This window comes from Lepus europaeus, chromosome 9 (assembly GCF_033115175.1).
Source record: "Lepus europaeus isolate LE1 chromosome 9, mLepTim1.pri, whole genome shotgun sequence".
In the NCBI taxonomy this organism is placed as follows: Eukaryota; Metazoa; Chordata; class Mammalia; order Lagomorpha; family Leporidae; genus Lepus; species Lepus europaeus.
The window spans coordinates 43,610,048-43,630,618 of NC_084835.1; the positions used below are offsets into that span (position 1 = coordinate 43,610,048).

The 20,571-nt window shown below is 45.3% G+C and overlaps 1 protein-coding gene across 1 annotated transcript in view; it reads right to left on the bottom strand.

The window, feature by feature from the left end:
• The window catches only part of FRMD4B (FERM domain containing 4B), a 374,305-nt gene that overhangs the window by 136,112 nt on the left and 217,622 nt on the right, over window positions 1-20,571 (bottom strand). Inside the window, exons 3-4 of the mRNA XM_062201248.1 lie at window positions 10,047-10,112; window positions 7,783-7,877 (exon numbers count right to left, since the gene is read on the bottom strand). Coding sequence (XP_062057232.1) covers window positions 7,783-7,877; window positions 10,047-10,112 — 161 coding nt within the window. The remainder of the gene's footprint in view (window positions 1-7,782; window positions 7,878-10,046; window positions 10,113-20,571) is intronic.

Here is a 20,571-nt window from a genome sequence, read left to right on the forward strand (position 1 = left end):
AAGATACAGTATTAAAGAAAAAAGCAGGCTGGCGCCACGGCTCAATAGGCTAATCCTCTGCCTGCAGTGCTGGCACAGCGCGATGCGCTGGCTGCAGCATGCTGGCCACAGCGCCCATTGGAGGGTGAGCCAATGGCAAAGGAAGACCTTTCTCTCTGTCTCTCTCTCTCTCTCTCTCACTGTCCACTCTGCCTGTCAAAAAAAAAAAAAAAAAAAAAAAAGGCCGGCGCCGCGGCTCACTAGGCTAATCCTCCGCCTTGTGGCGCCAGCACACTGGGTTCTAGTCCCGGTCGGGGCACCGGATTCTGTCCCGGTTGCCCCTCTTCCAGGCCAGCTCTCTGCTGTGGCCAGGGAGTGCAGAGGAGGATGACCCAAGTGCTTGGGTCCTGCACCCCATGGGAGACCAGGAGAAGCACCTGGCTCCTGCCATCGGATCAGCGCGGTGCGCCGGCCGCAGCACGCCAACCGCGGCGGCCATTGGAGGGTGAACCAACGGCAAAAGGAAGACCTTTCTCTCTGTCTCTCTCTCTCTCACTGTCCACTCTGCCTGTTTAAAAAAAAAAAAAAAAGCAAGGTATAATAAACTAAGTACAAGTATAGTATACTGGGGCCGGTGCTATGGCACAGTGGGTAAAGCTGCCGCCTGCAGTGCTGGCATCCCACATGGGCACTGGTTCAAGTCCTGGCTGCTCCACTTCCAATCCAGCTCTCTGTTATGGCCTGGGAAAGCAGCAGAAGATGGCCCAAGTGCTTGGGCCGTTGCACCCACACGGGAGATCCAGAGGAAGCTCCTGGCTCCTGGCTTTGAATCGGCACAGCTCTGGCCGTTGCGGCCAATTGGGGAGTGAACTAGCGGATGGAGGACCTCTCTCTCTCTCTCTCTCTCTACCTCTCCTTCTCTCTCTGTGTAACTCTGCGTTTCAAATAAAGTAAATAAATCTTAAAAAAAAACTAGTATACTGCTATTCTTTTAATTAAAAATACACATATGTACATGTATATACTAAAAACAATTCTGATATGAAACATAACATTTAAATTTTAATTATTAATCTTAAATTATTATTACATATAAAATTTTTATATAGTAAAAAATAGAGAAGCTTTTGGGTTAACAAAATCAAACAGACAACAAAACCACCACAGTTTTTGAAAAAAAATTTATTTATTTGAAAAGTGGAGTCACACACACACACACACACACGTGCACACGCACACCCCTTCCATCCACTAGTTCACTCCCCAAATGACTGCAGGCAAAAGCCAGGAGCCAGGAACTCCATCAGGGTCTGCCATAGGTAGCAGGAACTCAAGCACTTGAGACATCATCTGTTGTTTCCCAGGCACAATTAGCAAGGATCTGGATTGTAAGCAGGAGTAGCTGGGACTTGAACCCCAGCACTCTGATATGGGAGGCAGGAGTCCCCAGTGGCAGCTTAATCCTCTGAGCCACACTATCTGGGTGCTATTTCTGTGTACATCTCATGGACTTGTACTAAGCATGTGTTTGTTTATTTACTTAAGAACCTCACCAAGTTCATGGGTATAAACAGTCTTGTCTAGATTTTCACCTCTGAGGGATAAAAACGATTGATGACACTGTGGATTGTTTACCAGACTTTTCCAAGGTTGGCCAACTAGTCCATCTGTTTTAGACTGTAAATTCCTGGATGCACAGACCTCATTTTACTTGCTCAGAAAAGACTCAAGAACATGTGGATAGTGGTGGGGGGTGGTGTCCACTCACAAAAAAATCTACACTGGACCGGTATTCTTCCAACATATGTTGGTCTTGAAAAAATAATTTAAAAACAAAAATCAGGAAAACTTATAAGGCATTCTTTATAAGTAGATGGAAAAAGTAGGCATCAATACTAACAGTAATAATAACTGCTGTCTATTGAGAAACTAGTCTTGCCAACCAAACCACTTTGTACAAATCTGCAAGGAAAATGACAGAGCTTGGATTTGAACCCAGGACAGACCTGAAAGGAAAAATAAAACTAGGGGGTTAAATCAGTTTTTTTTTTCTTTAAGGTTTATTTATTTAGTTGAAAGTCAGAGTTACAGACAGAGAGGAAGAGACAGAGAGAGAGAGAGGTCTTCCATCTGCTAGTTCACTCCCCATATGGCTGCAATGGCCGGGTCAGGGCAGGCGGAATTAGGAAACCAGGAGCTTCATCTGGGTGTCCCACATGGATGGCAGGGACCCAAATGCTTGGGCCATCTTCCACTGCTTTTCCCAGGCCATTAGCAGGGAGCTGGATTGGAAATGGAGCAGCACGGAAAAGAACTGGTGCCCATGGGGATGCTGGCATTGCAGGCAATGGCTTTACTGGCTACACCCTAACACTGGCCTCCAATCAGCTTTCATGATGACTTTTGGCTTGGTCTCTGTCACTTGCCAGTTCTCACACTGGAAGAAGTATGTCCTTGTTTCCATATATATACAAGAAATGCCTTCTAGAAACTGTGCCCAGCTTTCCATGGAGGAATATTATAAATAAGCTGATGTAAGTAACATAAGGAGTGCTCCTTAGAACGACTGCCTTTGTGTGTAAACGTAGAAAAATGGAGATAAGGGGCTGAAATAAAAACTTTTTAAACTGTATTTAATCCAATTAGGATATTATTGATTTTAAGACAGAACTCAATCTCAGAGATGTTTACATATGTGGCTTAAAATATATGATACTGTATAGTATCAGGTCTCAAAAGTTTCCTCACAGAAAATGAGACAAATTTAGAATTGTCCTTTAGGCTTTTATGCAGGAAAGATGTGGCATATTTTAGAAAGCATAACATGTATTTATGAGAATTTGCATGGGCTGATGTCTAACCATGAATGAAGCTAGTTGTATAATAACAAATCCAGCATAAATCAATTATGTGAACCACAGAGGTGAATGGTTTTAGATGTAGTTCTTTTTTTTTTTTTTTTTTTTGACAGGCAGGGTGGACAGTGAGAGAGACAGATAGAGAAAGGTCTTCCTTTGCCGTTGGTTCATCCCCTATGGCCGCTGCGGCCGGCGCGCTACGGCCGGCGCACCGCGATGATCCGAAGCCAGGAGCCAGGTGCTTCTCCTGGTCTCCATGGGGTGCAGGGCCCAAGCACTTGGGCCATCCTCCACTGCACTCCCTGGCCACAGCAGAGAGCTGGACTGGAAGAGGGGCAACCGGGACAGAATCCGGCGCCCCAACCGGGACTAGAACCCGGTGTGCCGGCGCCGCAAGGCGGAGGATTAGCCTAGCGAGCTACGGCCCTGGCCAGATGTAGTTCTAGAAAGAGACCAAATGATTAACATCTGAGGGCCCTATGGAAGAAACTGCAATCTGAGTGGGGAGGGAATCCAGTGGGACTAACCTCAACTGTGCTATTAAATACTTCTCTAAGAAGATTCTCAAGAATATGTAAGCTATTTTTTAAAAATATATATTATAAATTGGATTTTAAAGGTCTATGGGTAATCTCACAACAGGACAAATCTATAATAAAAAAAAAGTGAAAATAACTCATAATTCTTCCACTGGGCCATATAACCCACATTACCTATGGCTTACAACCTGCTTTTTTCAATGGACCTGATACAATAGACGTGATCAACGCCTTCAGAAGACAGTCCTCTCTCCCTACCAGGCTGGGCAGAGCGGCTGCAACACAAGTTTCCTTGCCGGCTGGAATGGTATCAGCGGAGAGCCTATCATGCCAGGCCCATCCCAAGAAGACACTGTCACAGGTCACAGCTGTCTTGTAAAGCCTGTTTGTTGTTTCTACGCAAACGTTGCTTACTCAGCAAAGCCCTTCAAACACGGGGATGAAAAACAATGAAATGGGAGAAGGCAACCATGACGGACAAGCTTGGGGCTGCCCCGTGACTGCCCTCTAGGGGTCGGAGCTCCACGCTGCACACAGAACTCAGGGCCGCCAGGGTCGCCCCAGGCGCTCCCCGCCCGGCCTCTGACGTGCCCAGCAGTGTGTCCATTGCGTACCATCGCTACAGTCTATTTTCCCACGTCTCGGTCTGTGCGCTAGGGCAGCTATTTTCATTGATAAAACGCCCCCTTCGGCTCAGCCCGACTCTTGTCTGAAGCAGCTCACCAAAGGCCCCAAGGCCAGGGCATCCGGGCTGGAAAACAGCGACTCAGACTCACCCTGGGAGGGATCTGGCTCTGTGGTTTCACAGGGGCGGGGGAGGGGAGGGAGTGCTGAAGGAGCGGACTTTCCAAAAATACTCACCAGACAAAGACAAGAACCAGGCTTGAGACCAAGACATTCCAAGGAGACACCCTGAGACGTAAGCAGTTTTCCAGGCCTGCGCCCCAGAAAGGTGGGAGTGGCCCATCTCTCCCCTCCCTGCAGCTCATAACTTCTTCCGAAAATAAACACAGCGAGAGCCAGACGGCATCTTCCCGAACCGGTTGTAACTTAGAGAAACAGACCCTGCAGTCCCCGGTAGGGGCGGAGGAGCCGTGACTGGAGGCGCCCAGGCTTGTGCGAGCCCTTGTCCTCACCCAGGGGCTTGGAGAAAGAAAAAAATAAAAGATCCCAGGGCGGACGGGGAGCCACGCAGTCGTTCCCGTGTTCCCTGGGGTCCGCAGACGCCTTCCGGAATCAGGGCCAGCTGTGGGCGCCGGCGCCATCGTGGGGTTGACGCTAAGCTGAGCTCAGAGTTCCCGGAAGCCTTCTTTGCGGCCGGGCCTCTCTCCCACCTCCATCGTGCTCTCCTTCTGTGCCCTCGGGGTGCCTGCCCCATCACCAGGCTTCCCAAGGTCACCTGTGATCCGGTTCCCCACTGGGCTTACCCCACCGCAGGCCAGCGTTGTCACTGGGGGCAGATGGATGTACCATGCTCATCGGGCGTCCCTGCAGCTGCCCATAGAGTTCAGGGTCTAGAATGCAGGCCGGCCCTTCTCCTCTGACATCTACCTGCCCGTGCCAGCTCTGACTTCGGTTTCCCACCTGGTGTGAAGCCTCCTTCTGAGCACTCTCTCACTGCCATGATCACTGACCATAGGATGGGCTCCACAGATCCCACCTGACTTAACAGTGCATAATTCCACTATGCTATTTGGTTGCCTTATGTAGTACTTACTATATGGGTATTGCGTCCATGCTACAACTGAGAAAACGTGAGTGTAGGAGATGTTAAATAACTAACCTGAGACCACACAGCTACCAAGATTCTGTCTGCAGCCTCCATTCCAACTCTTATCCTGGATCTCTTTCCCTCTTACTTCCTCTATACTCCAGCCACACTGTAATTACTTATTTGAAAGGCAGAGCTACAGAGAGGCAGAGGTAGAGAGAAGAGAGAGAGTCTTCCATACTCTGGTTTACTCCCCAAATGGCCGCAATGGCAGGAGCTGAGCTGATTAGAAGCCAGGAGCTTCTTCCAGGTCTCCCACACCGGTGCAGGGGCCCAAGACAGCCCAAGGCCATTTTCTACTGCTTTCCCAGGCTATAGCAGAGAGCTGGATCAGAAGTGGAGCAGTCGGGACTCGAATGGGCACCCATATGGGATGCCGGCACTGCATGCAGAGGCTTTACCCACTAAGCCACAGTGCCGGCCCCGGCTTTTATATTTTTTTGTGTTAAAAAACATGCCACAAAAGTGAATCTCAACCCCATCCCAGGATCTTTTCACTGGCTTTTATTGGTAATGTCTCTCCAAACCTGTTCACAGCTAGTTCTTACCTTCCACTGCACATTACCTCCCAGAAGCTGTCCTGGCCCACCCTGTCTAAAACAGTGTCCCAGCTACTTTTCACCATCGTGGCTTATTCTATGTTCTTCGGATCACTCAGAATTTCTGGCATTTTCTCACTTTTCTATTTGCTTGTTTAGCCACACTGCACCAGTGCAAAATAAGCTCTGTGCAGAGACCTTGTCTGTGTTACTCTTGAACAATGCCTGATATTTAGTGGGCACTCCAGAAATATTTATTGAATGAATAAATCACTCCAATGTTCATGCTCTTAACCTCTAATCTACATGACCTCTCCCTAAATTACAGTGCTTAGAGCAATCACCATTGATACCATATAACTAAGCCATTATGTAGTTACGGTTTTATGTCCTATACTGTGTGCTATTATTTCATTCACTTCTGATTCAAGCCATGTGTGAGTGCTTGTTGAATCACTGACCCACACGCACTGGGTTTGGCTTTGCAGCTGCAGCCGGACAATGGACATCTGCATTTGCTGTGTCAGCCAGCAGAGGGCAGGCTGCACAGTCTCTCCACGGCCTGTTGAGTGAACAGACACTTCTGGGATTCCGAGTGAGGTCGAAGATATCCCAGGTACTTTTTTCTGCTTTATTGAACCTTATTCAGGAAACTTCTGAAATCCAGAATCAGCGTTTTCAGCTTTTCCTACGTTTCCTGACAATTCAGCCGGTTTTTGCCTAGCCCACCTCGTGAGCCTGTTGGCATTTTCTGGAGATCCTAGGCTTAGCGGCCACTCAGGAAACAAATAATCAGAAGTCACAAAGTGTCACAAACAAATGAATGCCTCCCTAAGATGATTTTACACCTGTTAAACTAAAGAACAAAAACTCACTGGGAGCATTATGGAAAGAATGCTGGGTGGTTGGCCAACATTTTTCATGTCTAAAACACATTTTCTTAAATATTTAAGGAGCTCCTTGGAAATGATCTCCAAAAAGAGGAAGGATTCTTTTGATATGTATTAAGCCACAAACAAGGAGGGCAAATTGCATTATCATGAAACAGATACATACTCTCATACAGACACACACTCTCACACACACACATTCACACACCCTCACACATAAATACACACCTTCACACACACACTCTCACATACAGAAACACACACACACACCCTCACACACACCTTTATACATGCTCACATACCCTCACACATAGATACACACCTTCACACACACACCCTCACATACAGAAACACATACACACCCTCACACACACACACACATACCCTCACACAGAGACACATATTCACAAATACACCCTCACACACATACCTTCACACATAGATACACACCTTCACACACACCCTCACACACAGAAACACACACACACATCCTCACAATACAGACACACATTCACAAATACACACACCCTCACACAAGATTCTCACACACCCTCACATGCACAGAAAAGGGCTAGGATGTCCAAACACATTTGCTTACAAAGACTTTGAAATTCTCATACATTTATTTCAATATACTGTAACTGCCTCATTTCAGAGAAAAAGTAAACTGTTGATCAACACATGTATTACCCAACAACCTAGAACAAAAAATGGAAGTAAAAGAAATAGATATGAAAAAGGTGACCTAAAATGGACCTGGGTCCATTCCACATTAAGTCATATATGTATAGGTGGTTAACACATTTGCCTTTTTTCTTGTTTCTAACACCAAAACATTAATTCAGTTTCAACACATGAGTGAATAACAACCTAGTATTTCTATCATGAATAATAAGTTAAATTAGGCAGCACAATGAACTCAGTGACATGTGAAGATAGACTACAATCAAAAATAAAACACAAAGTCATTACTACAAATTTCCAAAACAGTGAGAACAATATTTTGAATCCTTCAAACAGTTAATAATCCCTTTTGTTCTCCCTTTGCAATAGTCCTATGGAAAAAATCTTGTATTAAGAATTCTTTACCTAAGCAAGACATGGTCTAATACTATGGAGCATTTTCCCCTTTTCATTAATCATGAATGATGGCAAATAGGCAGTCCAGGCCAAAGGTTAAGGAATGAAAGCTATTAAAACACTTACGTGTCATCAATGAATGTTATTCCAAAGTACTCCTTCTCTTTCAGGTTGAAGTGTGAAGCCACGAGGTCCAGCAACTCTCTTGATAAAAGTTTGGGCTGCCAAAATAAAATCTGATTAGAAGCAATTTAGTTGCCTCTCCCTTTCTCTTTCACTACTACCTTCTTCTTCCCTAAATAGCTTTAGAATAACTTTTGTTTGTTAGTTTGCTCATTTTTAAATATTCCCCCTTAATTAGGTTAGTCTAACCTAATTATTTAAGTGTTGTGGGAAGGAGAGGGATGGAAGTAGGAATATCAATGAGGAATTTTCATTTTCACATATTCAAGATTTAGCTTAATATCTTACTTTTGTTCCCCTAAGGTAACTGTGCTTACTAATATGGGGAGGGGGGTCTTCACAAAGCTTAGGGGAAACATGTGTTCTGAAAAAAACTATACACTGATTTTAAACAATCTACACCCATATTAACTTGTTTTTAATTCCACTTTCCCATGACCTTGTTTTTTTAATTTGAGAGGCAGAAAGACAGAGAGAAAGACAGCTCCCATCTGCTAGTTTAGTTCCCAGTAGTACACAATAGCCAGGGCTGGGCCAGATGGGAGCCAGGATCAGGCAACTCAATCCAGGTCTCCCATGTGAGCAGCATAAACCCAATTACCTGAGCCATCACTGCTGCCTCTCAGGGTCTGCATTAATTAGCAGGAAGCTGGAGTCAGGAGCCAGAGCCAGATTTCAAACTCTGGCACTAAAATGTGGGACATGAGAGTCTGAACTGCTGCCCCTCTACGAACTTTACGCAGTATCCTTGTATGTTGGTGTTTTGGAAAAAATACTCTTTGATGTGTAGCATGGTGTTAGTGACTAACAAAGAATATGAAATGCCTTGCTGCCTGGTTATCTACAATACTACCAAAAGTTGCAGGAATAACTTGGCTTGGTGGTGGCCAGTGAAGGAAGTGCAAGACCCAAGGCTGTACAGCTACAGAAAGAACTAACACACACTCATAATAAAAAGCACGGTTACCATCTACTGTGCTGAACTCACATCTATGATCTCACTGAATCCTTACATTAAACCCATGAGGCAAGGCTTTTTATTTCCATTCCACAGACAAGCCAACTGAGGCCAAGAGAGGTGAAACATCTTACTTTTAGTAAGAGCACATATTTGAACCTACTTCTGTCCCAATCCAAAGCCCAAGCCTTTTATTCCTCAAAAAGGAGTAATTGTACCCATTCTACAGATCACTCCCACTAGTAACCACCGAGCTCCTAGTTAGAAGAAGAATCTAGGAGCTTTTAGGAAGCACTGCGTGGGTGGGGAGCAGCATGGCTTCAGCATCAGCCAGAAAGTTCAGAGGGACAACTGACACTGGATTTGTGTCAAAGGGATGGGGAAGGCAGGAGGATTATAGGATGACACTTCGGGGGTTTGCTTTTAAACTTCAATCCAGCTTAGGCTATATTATGGTGGCTTGAAGGTTGGATTTTAGCTGCTGAGGAAAAAAAATGACATAAAGACATAAAAAAGAAAAGAAGCAGACAGGAACCTAGACTAAAAGATCTACTCTGGTGAAAGTACTGTTGACTGTACTATTTTCACTCTAATTTAAGTTTAAGCTTAGTGACTGGGGACAAGCCTCAGAAGGGAGAAGAGTTTAGGTTTGGTCATGGGCGAATTCTAGCTTAGCTGTAGTTGTGGTCTGTCTGCAGGGACTTCCAAAGTCTCTTAAGACTCTTGGTCCAGAGCGTCGTGTGAAAAGCAAGAGCAGCCTCAACGATTAAAATATCATCACTCTAGGATGCCGTGGATTTCATGACGACAGTGCACTCACACCTCTAGCCTGGCTTAATCGGAACTCTGTGAGTAGCACTCGTGGGCAGATCCCAGCGGGTGGAACTGAGCGATTAACGTGCACAAAGTCATGGAGCTGAGAAGTGGCAGGGTGCAGCTTCTCACCTCACCACGCCCTTTGCAGGGAAGTGTTATGGTCCCTGATTGACCATTGAGAGGATCAGAGAAGCAGAGTCACGTGCCTGGAGTCACACAGCTACTGCATGTCAAAGCTGAGATGGGAGCCCAGGAGTCTCTGAATCCGTGTTACCAGCCTATGGTTACTCGTTCAGACCAAGCGCTCTGACTGAGAAGTGACCCCACCAGCTTTGAGACCCAGAGGGGTGAGCAGTCTGAATACAGACTGTGAGGATGAGACAGGGAGTGGGAAGAGGGGGGAGGAGTCCGTCCACAGGTGGGCAGCACCTACCTGAACCAGCAGCTCCAGTCTCCTGTCATCCAGGAGGTGCACCTGGCAGTGTCTGCCTTCTGTCATCTGCGGAGACAAGATAGCAAGGGCGGCGTTAGGGCTGGGGCTGGCCCTTGAACTCATTCTATCATTTATTTCACACATTCTTAGGCTAAAAATGGCTTCAGTTGAGCCCACCAACAGGCTGGACCAGAAACAGATTTTCGACAGGGCATTAACTTGCGTTTACAAGAAGAAAAGAATTAAAAGCAAAAACCACTCAAAACAGTGCAAGAAGAATGCCTAAGTTCAAACAGTGCATGAAAATATACCAGGAAAAGTAGTCTCCTTCCCAAAGGAAATGACTGTGCTTTTCCTTGAATCAACATTGTATTTTCCAAAGAAAAACTCCTTCATTAGTGAATGTGTTTTGACAAATCCAATACATGCATGATCACAAGAAGAAAACAGATGACACTAAAGGAAAAGTAGAAAGCTTCCATTTTTGAAGTTTTAGACTCCCTCTTTAATATATCACCATCATAGCTAAGAACACTGAAGATGCACAATTAAGACCAATTTGGTGAACACATTTCTGACTGTATTTAAATTTTTATCACTTAAAAATTACAATAGTGGGAAACTGGCTTTTGAATATTTAAACAAACACATAGAATGTAAAGATTCCTCCTGCTGCAAAGTAGTTTATCTGCAAGCCTTGCAGATCACTGTTATCTGTATTCAGAGACACACACGTATGGATTTTTTTAAGAAGTATTTTTAGGAGCTGGCGCAGGGCGTATCAGGTAAAGCTGCTGCCTGCAGTGCCGGCATCCCGCATGGGCACCGGTTCAAGTCCCAGCTGCCTTACTTTCTATCCAGCTCTCTGCTATGGCCTGGGAAATCAGTAGACGATGGTCCAAGTTGTTGGGCCCTTGCACCCACATGGGAGACCTAGAAGAAGCTCCTGGCTCCTGGCTCTGGATCAGCCTAACTCCAGCTGTTGTGGCCATTTGGGGAGGGAACCAATGGATGGAAGACCTCTCTCTGTCTCTCTCTCCAACTCTGCCTTTCAAATAAATTAATTAAAAAAAGTATTTTCATATTTAACATTCTCATATTATATTGTTCTGTAAATGAGATAGTCAATATTCCTATGTGTGTATGCATATGCATATTTATGCATGTGTAATACATATATATTTCTTTTTAACTCCAGTGAGATTATGCTACATGCCCTGTTTCACCACTTTTTTTTTTCTCATTAAATCTATTACTACATTTTATTTGTTTGAAAGATAGATAGCTCCCATGTGCTGGTTCATTCCCCAAATGCCCACAACAGCTAGGGCTGGGCTGGGATTCCTACATGGGTGTCAGGGACCCACTTGCTTGAACCAGCACCTGTCTCCCAGGCTCTGCACTGACAGGAAGCCAGAGTTAGGAGTTAAGTGTCCCAACCGCTGTTTTAACCACCAGGCCAAACTCCTGCCTCTGCCCTTGCTTTTTTAGCGCAGGAAGACCTCATTCTTTGTAAAGGATCGCAGTAACAATGTATCGCAGGCCGGTGCCACGGGCTCAACAGGCTAATCCTCCGCCTGTGGCGCTGGCACACTGGGTTCTAGTCCCGGTCGGGGTGCCAGATTCTGTCCTGGTTGGCCCCTCTTTTAGGCCAGCTCTCTGCTGTGGCCCGGGAAGGCAGTGGAGGATGGCCCAAGTGCTTGGGCCCTGCACCCCATGGGAGACCAGGAGAAGCACCTGGCTCCTGCCATCGGGATCAGCGCGGTGCGCCAGCCGCAGCAGCCATTGGAGGGTGAACCAACGGCAAAAGGGAAGACCTTTCTCTGTCTCTCTCTCTCTCACTATCCACTCTGCCTGTCAAAAAACAAACAAACAAACAAAAAAAGCCAAAACAACAAACAATGTATCCCAGTAACAATTTAGTGAGTCTCCCACTGGGAAACTCTCAGCTTCTGGTCTTTAGCTGTTAGGAGCGATGTTACCAGGGACTTTGCATATCCAGCTTTATTCATGGACATGGAATTTTTTTTAAAAGATTTATTTATTTATCTGAAATTTAGAGTCACAGAGAGAGAGAAGGAGAGGCAAATAGAGAGAGGTCTTCTATCCATTGGTTCACTCTTCAGTTGGCAACAATGGCCGGAACTGTGCCAGGAGCTTCTTCTGGGTCTCCCACGTGGGTGCAGGGTCCCAAAGACTTGGGCCATCTTCTGATTTCCCAGGCCATAGCAGAGAGCTGGATTGGAAGTGGAGCAGCAGGGACTCAAACCGGTGCCCATATGGGATGCTGGCACTGCAGGCGGCGGCTTAACCCGCTACGCCAAAGCGCCGGCACCAGGAAACTGAGGCCTAAGAAGTGATGCAACTTGCAGAGGGCTCCGCCAGGTAGACTCCGGCTCAACCAGCTCTGCTACATTGTAGAAATTACTTAAATTTTCTGAGCCTTATTAAAAAAAATGTCCTAATAGCTTTTGATCTGATACCGGACAGTGAAATAAAGCGCTTCTGAGGTCCCAAATATTACAGTTCCTATTCGCTTAAAAATTGCCTGACCACTAAGCTTCCCCATCTTCTGAACATGCTCCCATTTAAAATAAAAAGGAGGAGTATGACTAACCCATTCCAGAGAAGATAAATGATAGGTCGAGTTAACGAGTCAGTTAATAAGCAAGTGGAAGAAAAATTCTTCAAAAGAAAAATGGGGCCTCCTGTTCCTTCCGTGTGCCTCGCACCCAGGTAAGCCTGCGGATAACACGAATCACCCCACTTCCAGGCACTTTCTATACGGCAACTATGGCACTCAGCACTTTCCGTATCAACCTGCTGGGGCTCATATAAGGCAGGTGCTCTTACTATTCCAATTTTACTGGCGAAACTGACTTCTGAGAGATTACAAAGACCAAAATTCATGACTGGCAGGACCAGACCCGAACCAAAGCCCCCAAAGCTCTTAACTGTACAGCACCATGCATGGTGAGACATTGTGGAAAAGTCCTCCCACGAAGTCCATTTTTAAGGGATTAGAGGAGAGGGTGAGAAAGAGCAAAAGCATCAGGAAGCAGCCACAAACATTCACTTCAATTCCAGAGACAATTATTAAAGAACACAAGAAAAACTTAAAAAAAAAAAAAATCCAGGGAAAAATCAGCTGGCTAGAAGTAGTTAGTGTTGGAGAACCTAGAAACAGAAAGAATCCTAGACTTATTTCAGATACAGGAAAACTTAGCAAGTGACATCCAAAGCCAGAGAGCCAGTTAACGCCAGATCTGTGATTTTAACTCAGGACTTTCCCTGCTCAGATCAGGGTGTCAATGACAACCACAAGGTCATTCGGGTAATAAACACCATCTGCTTCAAATGAACGTTTTTTTTTTTTTTTTTCCCCATCCGATCCATTTCTTGAAAATTAAAACACAAAACAAAGCAATGCTGTAACAACAAAAGGGGGAAAACAAGCAAACTGGCATTTCTTATGCACTCCATCTTCAAGAGAGCTTTATCTGCTCATTCTTAAAATAGGCATTGTATCTGAAGGAAGCTGTCCACACAGATCCTCTAAACAGGATCTTTCTTGTACCCTGCAGGTATCATCAGACTAGGAGGGGGCTCAAAACATTCATGGGAAATGTGATTTATCTTTGAACCCCATTTTTCTATGAACAATTTTGAAGCCCTTCACAGTTTCTGAATGGCTCTTCCTCCCCCTGGCCCCACCAGCCACTAAGAGCAGCAATGCCTCACATGAAATAAGAAACACATTTTAACAATGTTCTCTTCGGAAAGCTTCTCTTAACATCCACTGGGACCTCACACACCTCCAGCCACCTCCTCCTCCCCGTCCAAGCCCAGGAATTTGGAGGCTACAGGTGTGTGCATGTCAGATGAAGGCTCCCACCTCAGTCTGTGGCTGCCCTGTGTTTGCTCCCCGGCTGAGACGCGTAGGTCCTCAGAGTGCCACTGCTGATGGCTGTGCAGACTGTCCCTCTGGTCGGTGGTCAAAGGAGGAAGATCAGCAGGGAAGTGGGAACCAGCTGCAGGCCAGACCTCCGGGGCGGAGGGGGTTGGGGCACCCTTGGTGGGGTTCAGGCCTGAACGAGGCTACACCCATGGGCCTGGCTGCCAACCCCACTGCTCGACTTAGGGGATGAGAGACAAGAGTGGGTCTGTAAGAAACTAGAAAGCTATTCCAGATAGGGCAGAATGGAACTGCACAGGGCAACCAGGGCCAGCTTGACAAGCAACAGGAAATAACCACCATGAAAAAGGACCAAAAGCTCAGCCCGCTTCGGTTCTGCTTTGGTTGTTCTTTGGAACACAGAAGTACGACAGCTCGGCCAGGAAGCAGCAGCGCTTTTGCATCTGCTCTCTCTCCTCTCCTTCCGTTTTGGCCTTTTCTGAAAAGCTTTGCAAGAGACAGCATGCTTCACAGACGCGGTTCCTCAGTGCCTTTTGTGGGAGGACCTGTCCAGAGTCCTTCCCACCGTGTGGATGTGTGCAAAATCTGTGCACCTCCCACCGAGCCCGGCGACGGTGCCACCTCCACCAGGCAGCAGGAGCAATGCCTTCCACATACGCGTCAAATCTGAAGTCTGCTCACCAATTGTCTCCTGGCTTCTCACGCCACCCAGTGGAGAATCTAACTCCTTCCTCCCACTGACGACGTCCCGTGACCCGACTCCTCACCTTCTCTAATTTTATTGCCATCCCATCTGCCTTGGCCCTGACACAGCAACCACATTGGCCTTCTTTCCTTCCTCAAAATAAGACCTTGTTCCCAGCTTAGGCTTTGCACATGCTGTTCCCTCTGTCTGGAATGTTGGCCCCCAGGTCAGTGCACGACAGGGCTCATTCGCCAGTTGCAGGTCTTACATCGCACGTGGTCATCTCAGGGACACCTTCCTTGTCCTCAGTCTGAGCAGGAACCTGCACTTTCCACCACATCATGTTACTTTATTCCCCTGAGAGTTCATGTTTTTGATTTATTCGTTTGCTTACCTTTCTCTGTCTTTTACAATTAGCAGGCAAATTCCTGGGGGAAAGGAGACCTTGAATGCTTTGTTCTCCACTGTCTCCCGCCATGACCTCAAATAGTGCATGGCACGTGATGAGAAGAGGGTCTGTCTGGATTTGCGAGTGGAGGACTGCCTGTTCTGAACCCAGAGCGGATAACACAGAGATCCACTCACAGTGATGACAGCAGAATCCAAATTGACCAGGTCCCAGACAACTCCCAAATCTTGGCCCAGAAAAAGTAACACTCCAAAAACAGATCTTGCACCCAGAGCACAAAGTGTGCTATTGAACTGCACATCAGATGGGATACACCGGAGGAATCGGAGAGAGGGAGAAAGATGCATCTAGGATGCTCTCACTCTGGGATCTATTGAGTGGACGGAGTTTTATATTTCACCCAAATGATGTCAATCCCAGTTGAACAGGGCCCCTTTATGTCACTGCCGGGTGTTGATTGAATATGAGCTATTGACACCGCGTTCAGAGAATGACACCGATGTCTCCAAATGGACTCAGCCGTGCCTTTCCTTCAAGTTCTTTCAAGACAGTGCCTGCCCTCCCAGTGTGCGGTCACTGGGGACTTCTTGTTTAAGGGTCAACAAACACTTACTCTTAAGCACTCACTTCACATCACGTGAGTGCTGGGCATTTCATGTTCACTGCTAACAACCCCACGGGGTAGGAGGTTTTGCCTCCAGAGCGCAGCAAGGTTAAGCTGCCTCTTCCAATGGCAATACTGCTATAAAGTGGGGTAGAATTGCACGCTGTACCAAAGTACGACTCTGGTGCGTCCCTCACAGGTTCATTGGAAGTGCAGAGGCAAAGATAGGCAGCAAGAGAGGAAGGAAGATAAGCGGCGTAGAACCCAGGAGGGAAGAACGAAAATGAGTGTGGGTGGGTGAGGGGGAGGACTAAAAGAGAAGGGAGAGAATTCGGTTTGCCAAAGATGAAACTGAGTAACTGAATCACGTGCTTTAGGAAAAAAGGTAACGAACAGCCATAGTTGCTCACTGTGTACCTGGCACCATCCCAAGTTCTCTCTGATTTACTGTGGCCACTGAAATGAACTTTCATAACAACTGTGGGAAGCAGGTTCCATATCCAGCCTCATTTTGTGGATGAGAAAAGGCAAATGGCTGGCCCAATCCCAGAAAGTCTTACAGCTGGAGGAGGGGGAGGAAGGTAACCCCGGGTGTTCTGGCTCTGGAATTTGTGGATGTAACTCCCCTATTATACCTATTTTTTCCCTCCTCCAAATTACTTTCCATCTACTATCTTATCTATGAAATCCCTCGAAGGTTAGGGATTCAATGAAGCATCCTGATGGCAAATGATAACTCTGCTCTGGAAAAGATGGATCTAGAGTCAACAGGACAGAATCGGCTACTTTGAGCGACCATCTGGAATCAAGGTCAGAAGAGGAGTTGGGTCTCACACTAAAGAAAAAGTGGCAGAGCTGAAAATGGTGTCTGTGTTTGCTATTTGTTTCCACTGAGTCAGGAAGGAGTTAATCTCCACCTGCTGGGCTCCTTCCCTGGCTCTGTGGTACTGTTGTGACCATTCAGGATGATATTTATCGGTTATCCTGGACCTGTCTCTGTATTACTCTGGGTCTAAGATGTAGTCTAGCACACAGTAGAATCAATTCAATGTGGAAAGATGGATCATGGGTCCATACAGTCATTCAAGCAGTATTTCTTGAGCTCTTTGTAGGCCCAAGTCCTGTACTAACAGCAGATGGTACCAACCAGGCCACTGTTCCTGGAGCTTGTTGGAGAGTACTCAGCCTCAACATAACTGACATTTGTGCTGGATAATTCTTTGCTGTGGGGCACAGTCCTGTGCATTATAGGGTGCTACGCATCACCCTTGACCTCAACCCACTGGATGCCAGTAGATACCTCCCATTGTGACACCAAACATTGTCAAATGTCCCCAGGGGAAAGAACAATCATTTTGGATAACCACTGCTCTAGAGCTAAGGAGAAAAAAAAACCAAGAAAACAAACAAGATTTTTCAGATAACAAAAAAGGCTCTGAAATGGAGAATGGAGGGCAAGATCTGTGCAGAACGCACTTCTCCCTCCCCAGGAAGCACAAGAAAGGAGGAAACTGATGGAGAGAACTTAGATTGGCCCAGCGCTCTTGACAGGTGGCTCCCAGTGGAGTCTAGAGGGCGAACCCTGTGTTTTAGGTATTAGCATTCAACGGCAAACTCCTTTCTGCCTGGCAGAGGCTAGGGAAAGTAAACAAGAAAGGCCAGTCAGGTGGTGGACAGCCATTTCTACTGCTCCAGCACCAACCTACCGATCAATTCCAGCCAGCTCTGGGCAGACGTTCTCTGGGGAGGGCATTCTCATAAAAGACAAATCCTTACCAGATGCTCGCCTGATCTCATAAGGCTGGTGAAAAGAGAAGTCAGGTTTCAAGGGAGAAAGGGAAGAAACAAACAGAACACTTTATTAAGTCTGGAGCGAAAGGCCATTAGGAGGTACCAGCCTGGTGTCAATGAGACGTGCACAGGATTTAGAGGCAGAAGGCTTGGACTGAACATTACAATAATCTCCCTAATTCTCAGTTTTTGCACCTATTGAAATAGAAGAATCAATCTCACTTAGCTTTGTCTGTCCTTTGTGTTACAGTAGATTGAACCTAAGATCTACCACCAACGCAAAGATGATAACACATTACCACTAATACACTCCACTTTTTATGATCACAGAATAGGTGTTAGGGTATGGTCTAAATGCTTGACATGGATAAGAGCACTTCAGAAAGTTCATAAAGCATGGGCATTGTGGTATAGCAGGTCAAACCACCACTGGGGATACCTGCATCCCATACTGGAATGCCGGTTTGAATCCTGGCTGCTTCCCTTCCAATCCAGCTTCCCACTAACATATCTTGGGAGGCACGGATGATGGCTGCAGTACTTGGATCCCTGCCACCCATGTGGAAGGCACAGATGGAGTTCTGGGCTTCTGGCTTTGGGCATTTCAGGGAGTAAATCAGCAAATGGAAGATCTCTGTCTTTCTCTTTCAACCTGGCTTTCAAGTAAAAAAGGTAAATAAACATTATCTTTAAAAGTTCATGGCAAAATAGAATTAAAAGATAAGTTTATTTTGGTACAAAGGTTTTTGAAATCCCTGCATAGCTTTTTTATTATATACATTTTCCATGAACTTTTTGAAGACTTGTCCTATCACCAACTTTACCCTAGTAAAATGATTACATTATTAACGGAAGTGATTTATAAGCTATTGATACTATCTGTAAACCATGAATGATTATTTAAATAGTTAAATGGTAATTTGGGTGGAGGGGAATTGCTCGTGGTGTGGTATAATGGGTTAAGCTGCCGCTTGAGCTTGTGACACCGGCCACCATATTGGAGTGCCAGTAAAAAGTTTTGGTTGCCCCACTTCGAATCCAGCTTCCTGCTAATGTGCTTGGGGAAGCAGCAGTGATGGTACAAGTGCATGAGCCCCTGCCACCCACATGAGACAGCAGGTGAGTGAACCAGGAATTCAAAAATCTCTCTATGTGTCTCCTCTCTCTGTCACTCTGCCTTTCAAATAATAAATAAATGAATTATTTTCAAAGGTTATTCCCCCCCCCCCCCAAAAAAAAAGTTCAGGATACTTAAGAGGCCAATCTATGATATTCAAGTTGAAAACCAACACACTAGTCAATTGTGGACAGAGCTGGCCACCTAAGAGCTGGGAATTCATTCCATTGTGAGTTCCTAGTGACAAATAGCAGACTAACTCCAAACTACCATTTAGAGCTGCCCATATGCCCAAAGCTGGAGACTCCATATCTGCCTTTGACCATGTTATGCCATAGACCAGGTTACCTGTGCTCTCACCAACATAAAGTGAAAATTAATATGAGCTGATGGCTTTCTGTGCTATGTGCTTTGACACGCATTTTATGCATTGGATTCTCACAACCACCCTGCAAAGTAGATGGGTTTCACCCTCTATCATGCACTGAAGAGGCTGAGCTTCCAAGAAGTTGAAAATAACTTACACAACAGTCTCCAGGTCACAACAGCCTGAGCCAACCTCAACAAGGGCTCACCAAATGACAAGAGAGGAAAAGACAGGATACACAGGAGCTTTCAAAAGCTCCATGAAAAAAATGTGCATTATGAAAAACCTGTGCCTGGATTTCAAAAATATCTTTGCACCAAAATACACGTTATCTTTTCATCCCATTCTTCCATGAGCCTTTGGAAGTACCCTGGTTATCTTCATGGGAGAGACTGCGGCGAAAAGCAGGATTCTTTGTATAAACCTCTGACTTCACTCTTCCAATTAGAAACTCATGTTAGGCACTGAAGAGAGGCTGTCAAATGTTTATTTTCAGAAAACCATGTAGGATATTTCTGCTTTTCCTCTCCAGAAAGAAATCTCTTCTTTACTGAAACCCAGTTGTTGGGTTGTATTTTTAGATGCTGTGGTACATTATCAATGAGTCAGAAAAGAGAGAGAGAGGGATATAGATGCTGTAAACAGGAAAAGTATCAAAAACCTAACCCATAAAATCTGACAGCACAGACTGTGGGTTGGGGGTGGGGATTTTTGTTTTCGCCTGCAGTTCAGGTTCACCAGAAATGAAGTTCTACGGCTGCCTTGTAGATGATGGAAATTTTGGCTTTAGTGATTATGCAAGTAGCAGACACCCTGTGGTTTGGAAACTTTTTGCTTTGCCAACTGTCAGTTTTCTCTTTCTCCGTGAAAAGCAGCCAGTAGGAAGGAGCAAAAGTACTGCGTTTTTCAAAAACTTTTGAAGACAAGCACAGCTCTGGTGAAGGGATTTTAAAAATAAACTGCACTGCTTATAATTTAAAGATATTCTAGGTATGCTTTATTCACTGTGCAATACATTTAGAGACTCTAGGTTGAATTTAAAACAAAAAAACACCATAGAGCAAACACATAACATGCATTGCTGTGGGAACCTAGAAATCTTTAGAAAAATTAATTAGAAAATCTGAATCAACTCTACACTCATTGTCCACAGAGTACACACTCATTGTGAGTTGTTATGTCTCACTTCTTCATCAACCTTATTAGAATGTCTCTGATTTATGCTTTTCAAAGTCTCTTTGTTCTTTGTGATCCACGTAGAAGCAGAGACTGAACTGAAGTCCTTAGGGAGTTAGTAATTAATATGAGAGGTCTTCAACAAGTTTATTGAAAATGCATATTACAAAAAAAGATGCATGGATTTCAAGATGTCTTTGCACCAAAATAAACCTGTCTTTTAATTCTAGCTTCTATAAACTTTTTAAGTCTCTTCATATACATTGGTAGTATTAGCTCCAGAGTCCTGGCCCATCTCTAATTGTTTGGTAATAATATGAAATTTGGAGCAGGATTTAGAAAATACTACCAAATTGTGAAAACAGAAAAGTCACACTCACTTGAGACACACAGATAAATTCTTCATTATGTCCAGGACTTTTTGTACCATTACAAAGATACATCCTCTCTCAACATAATA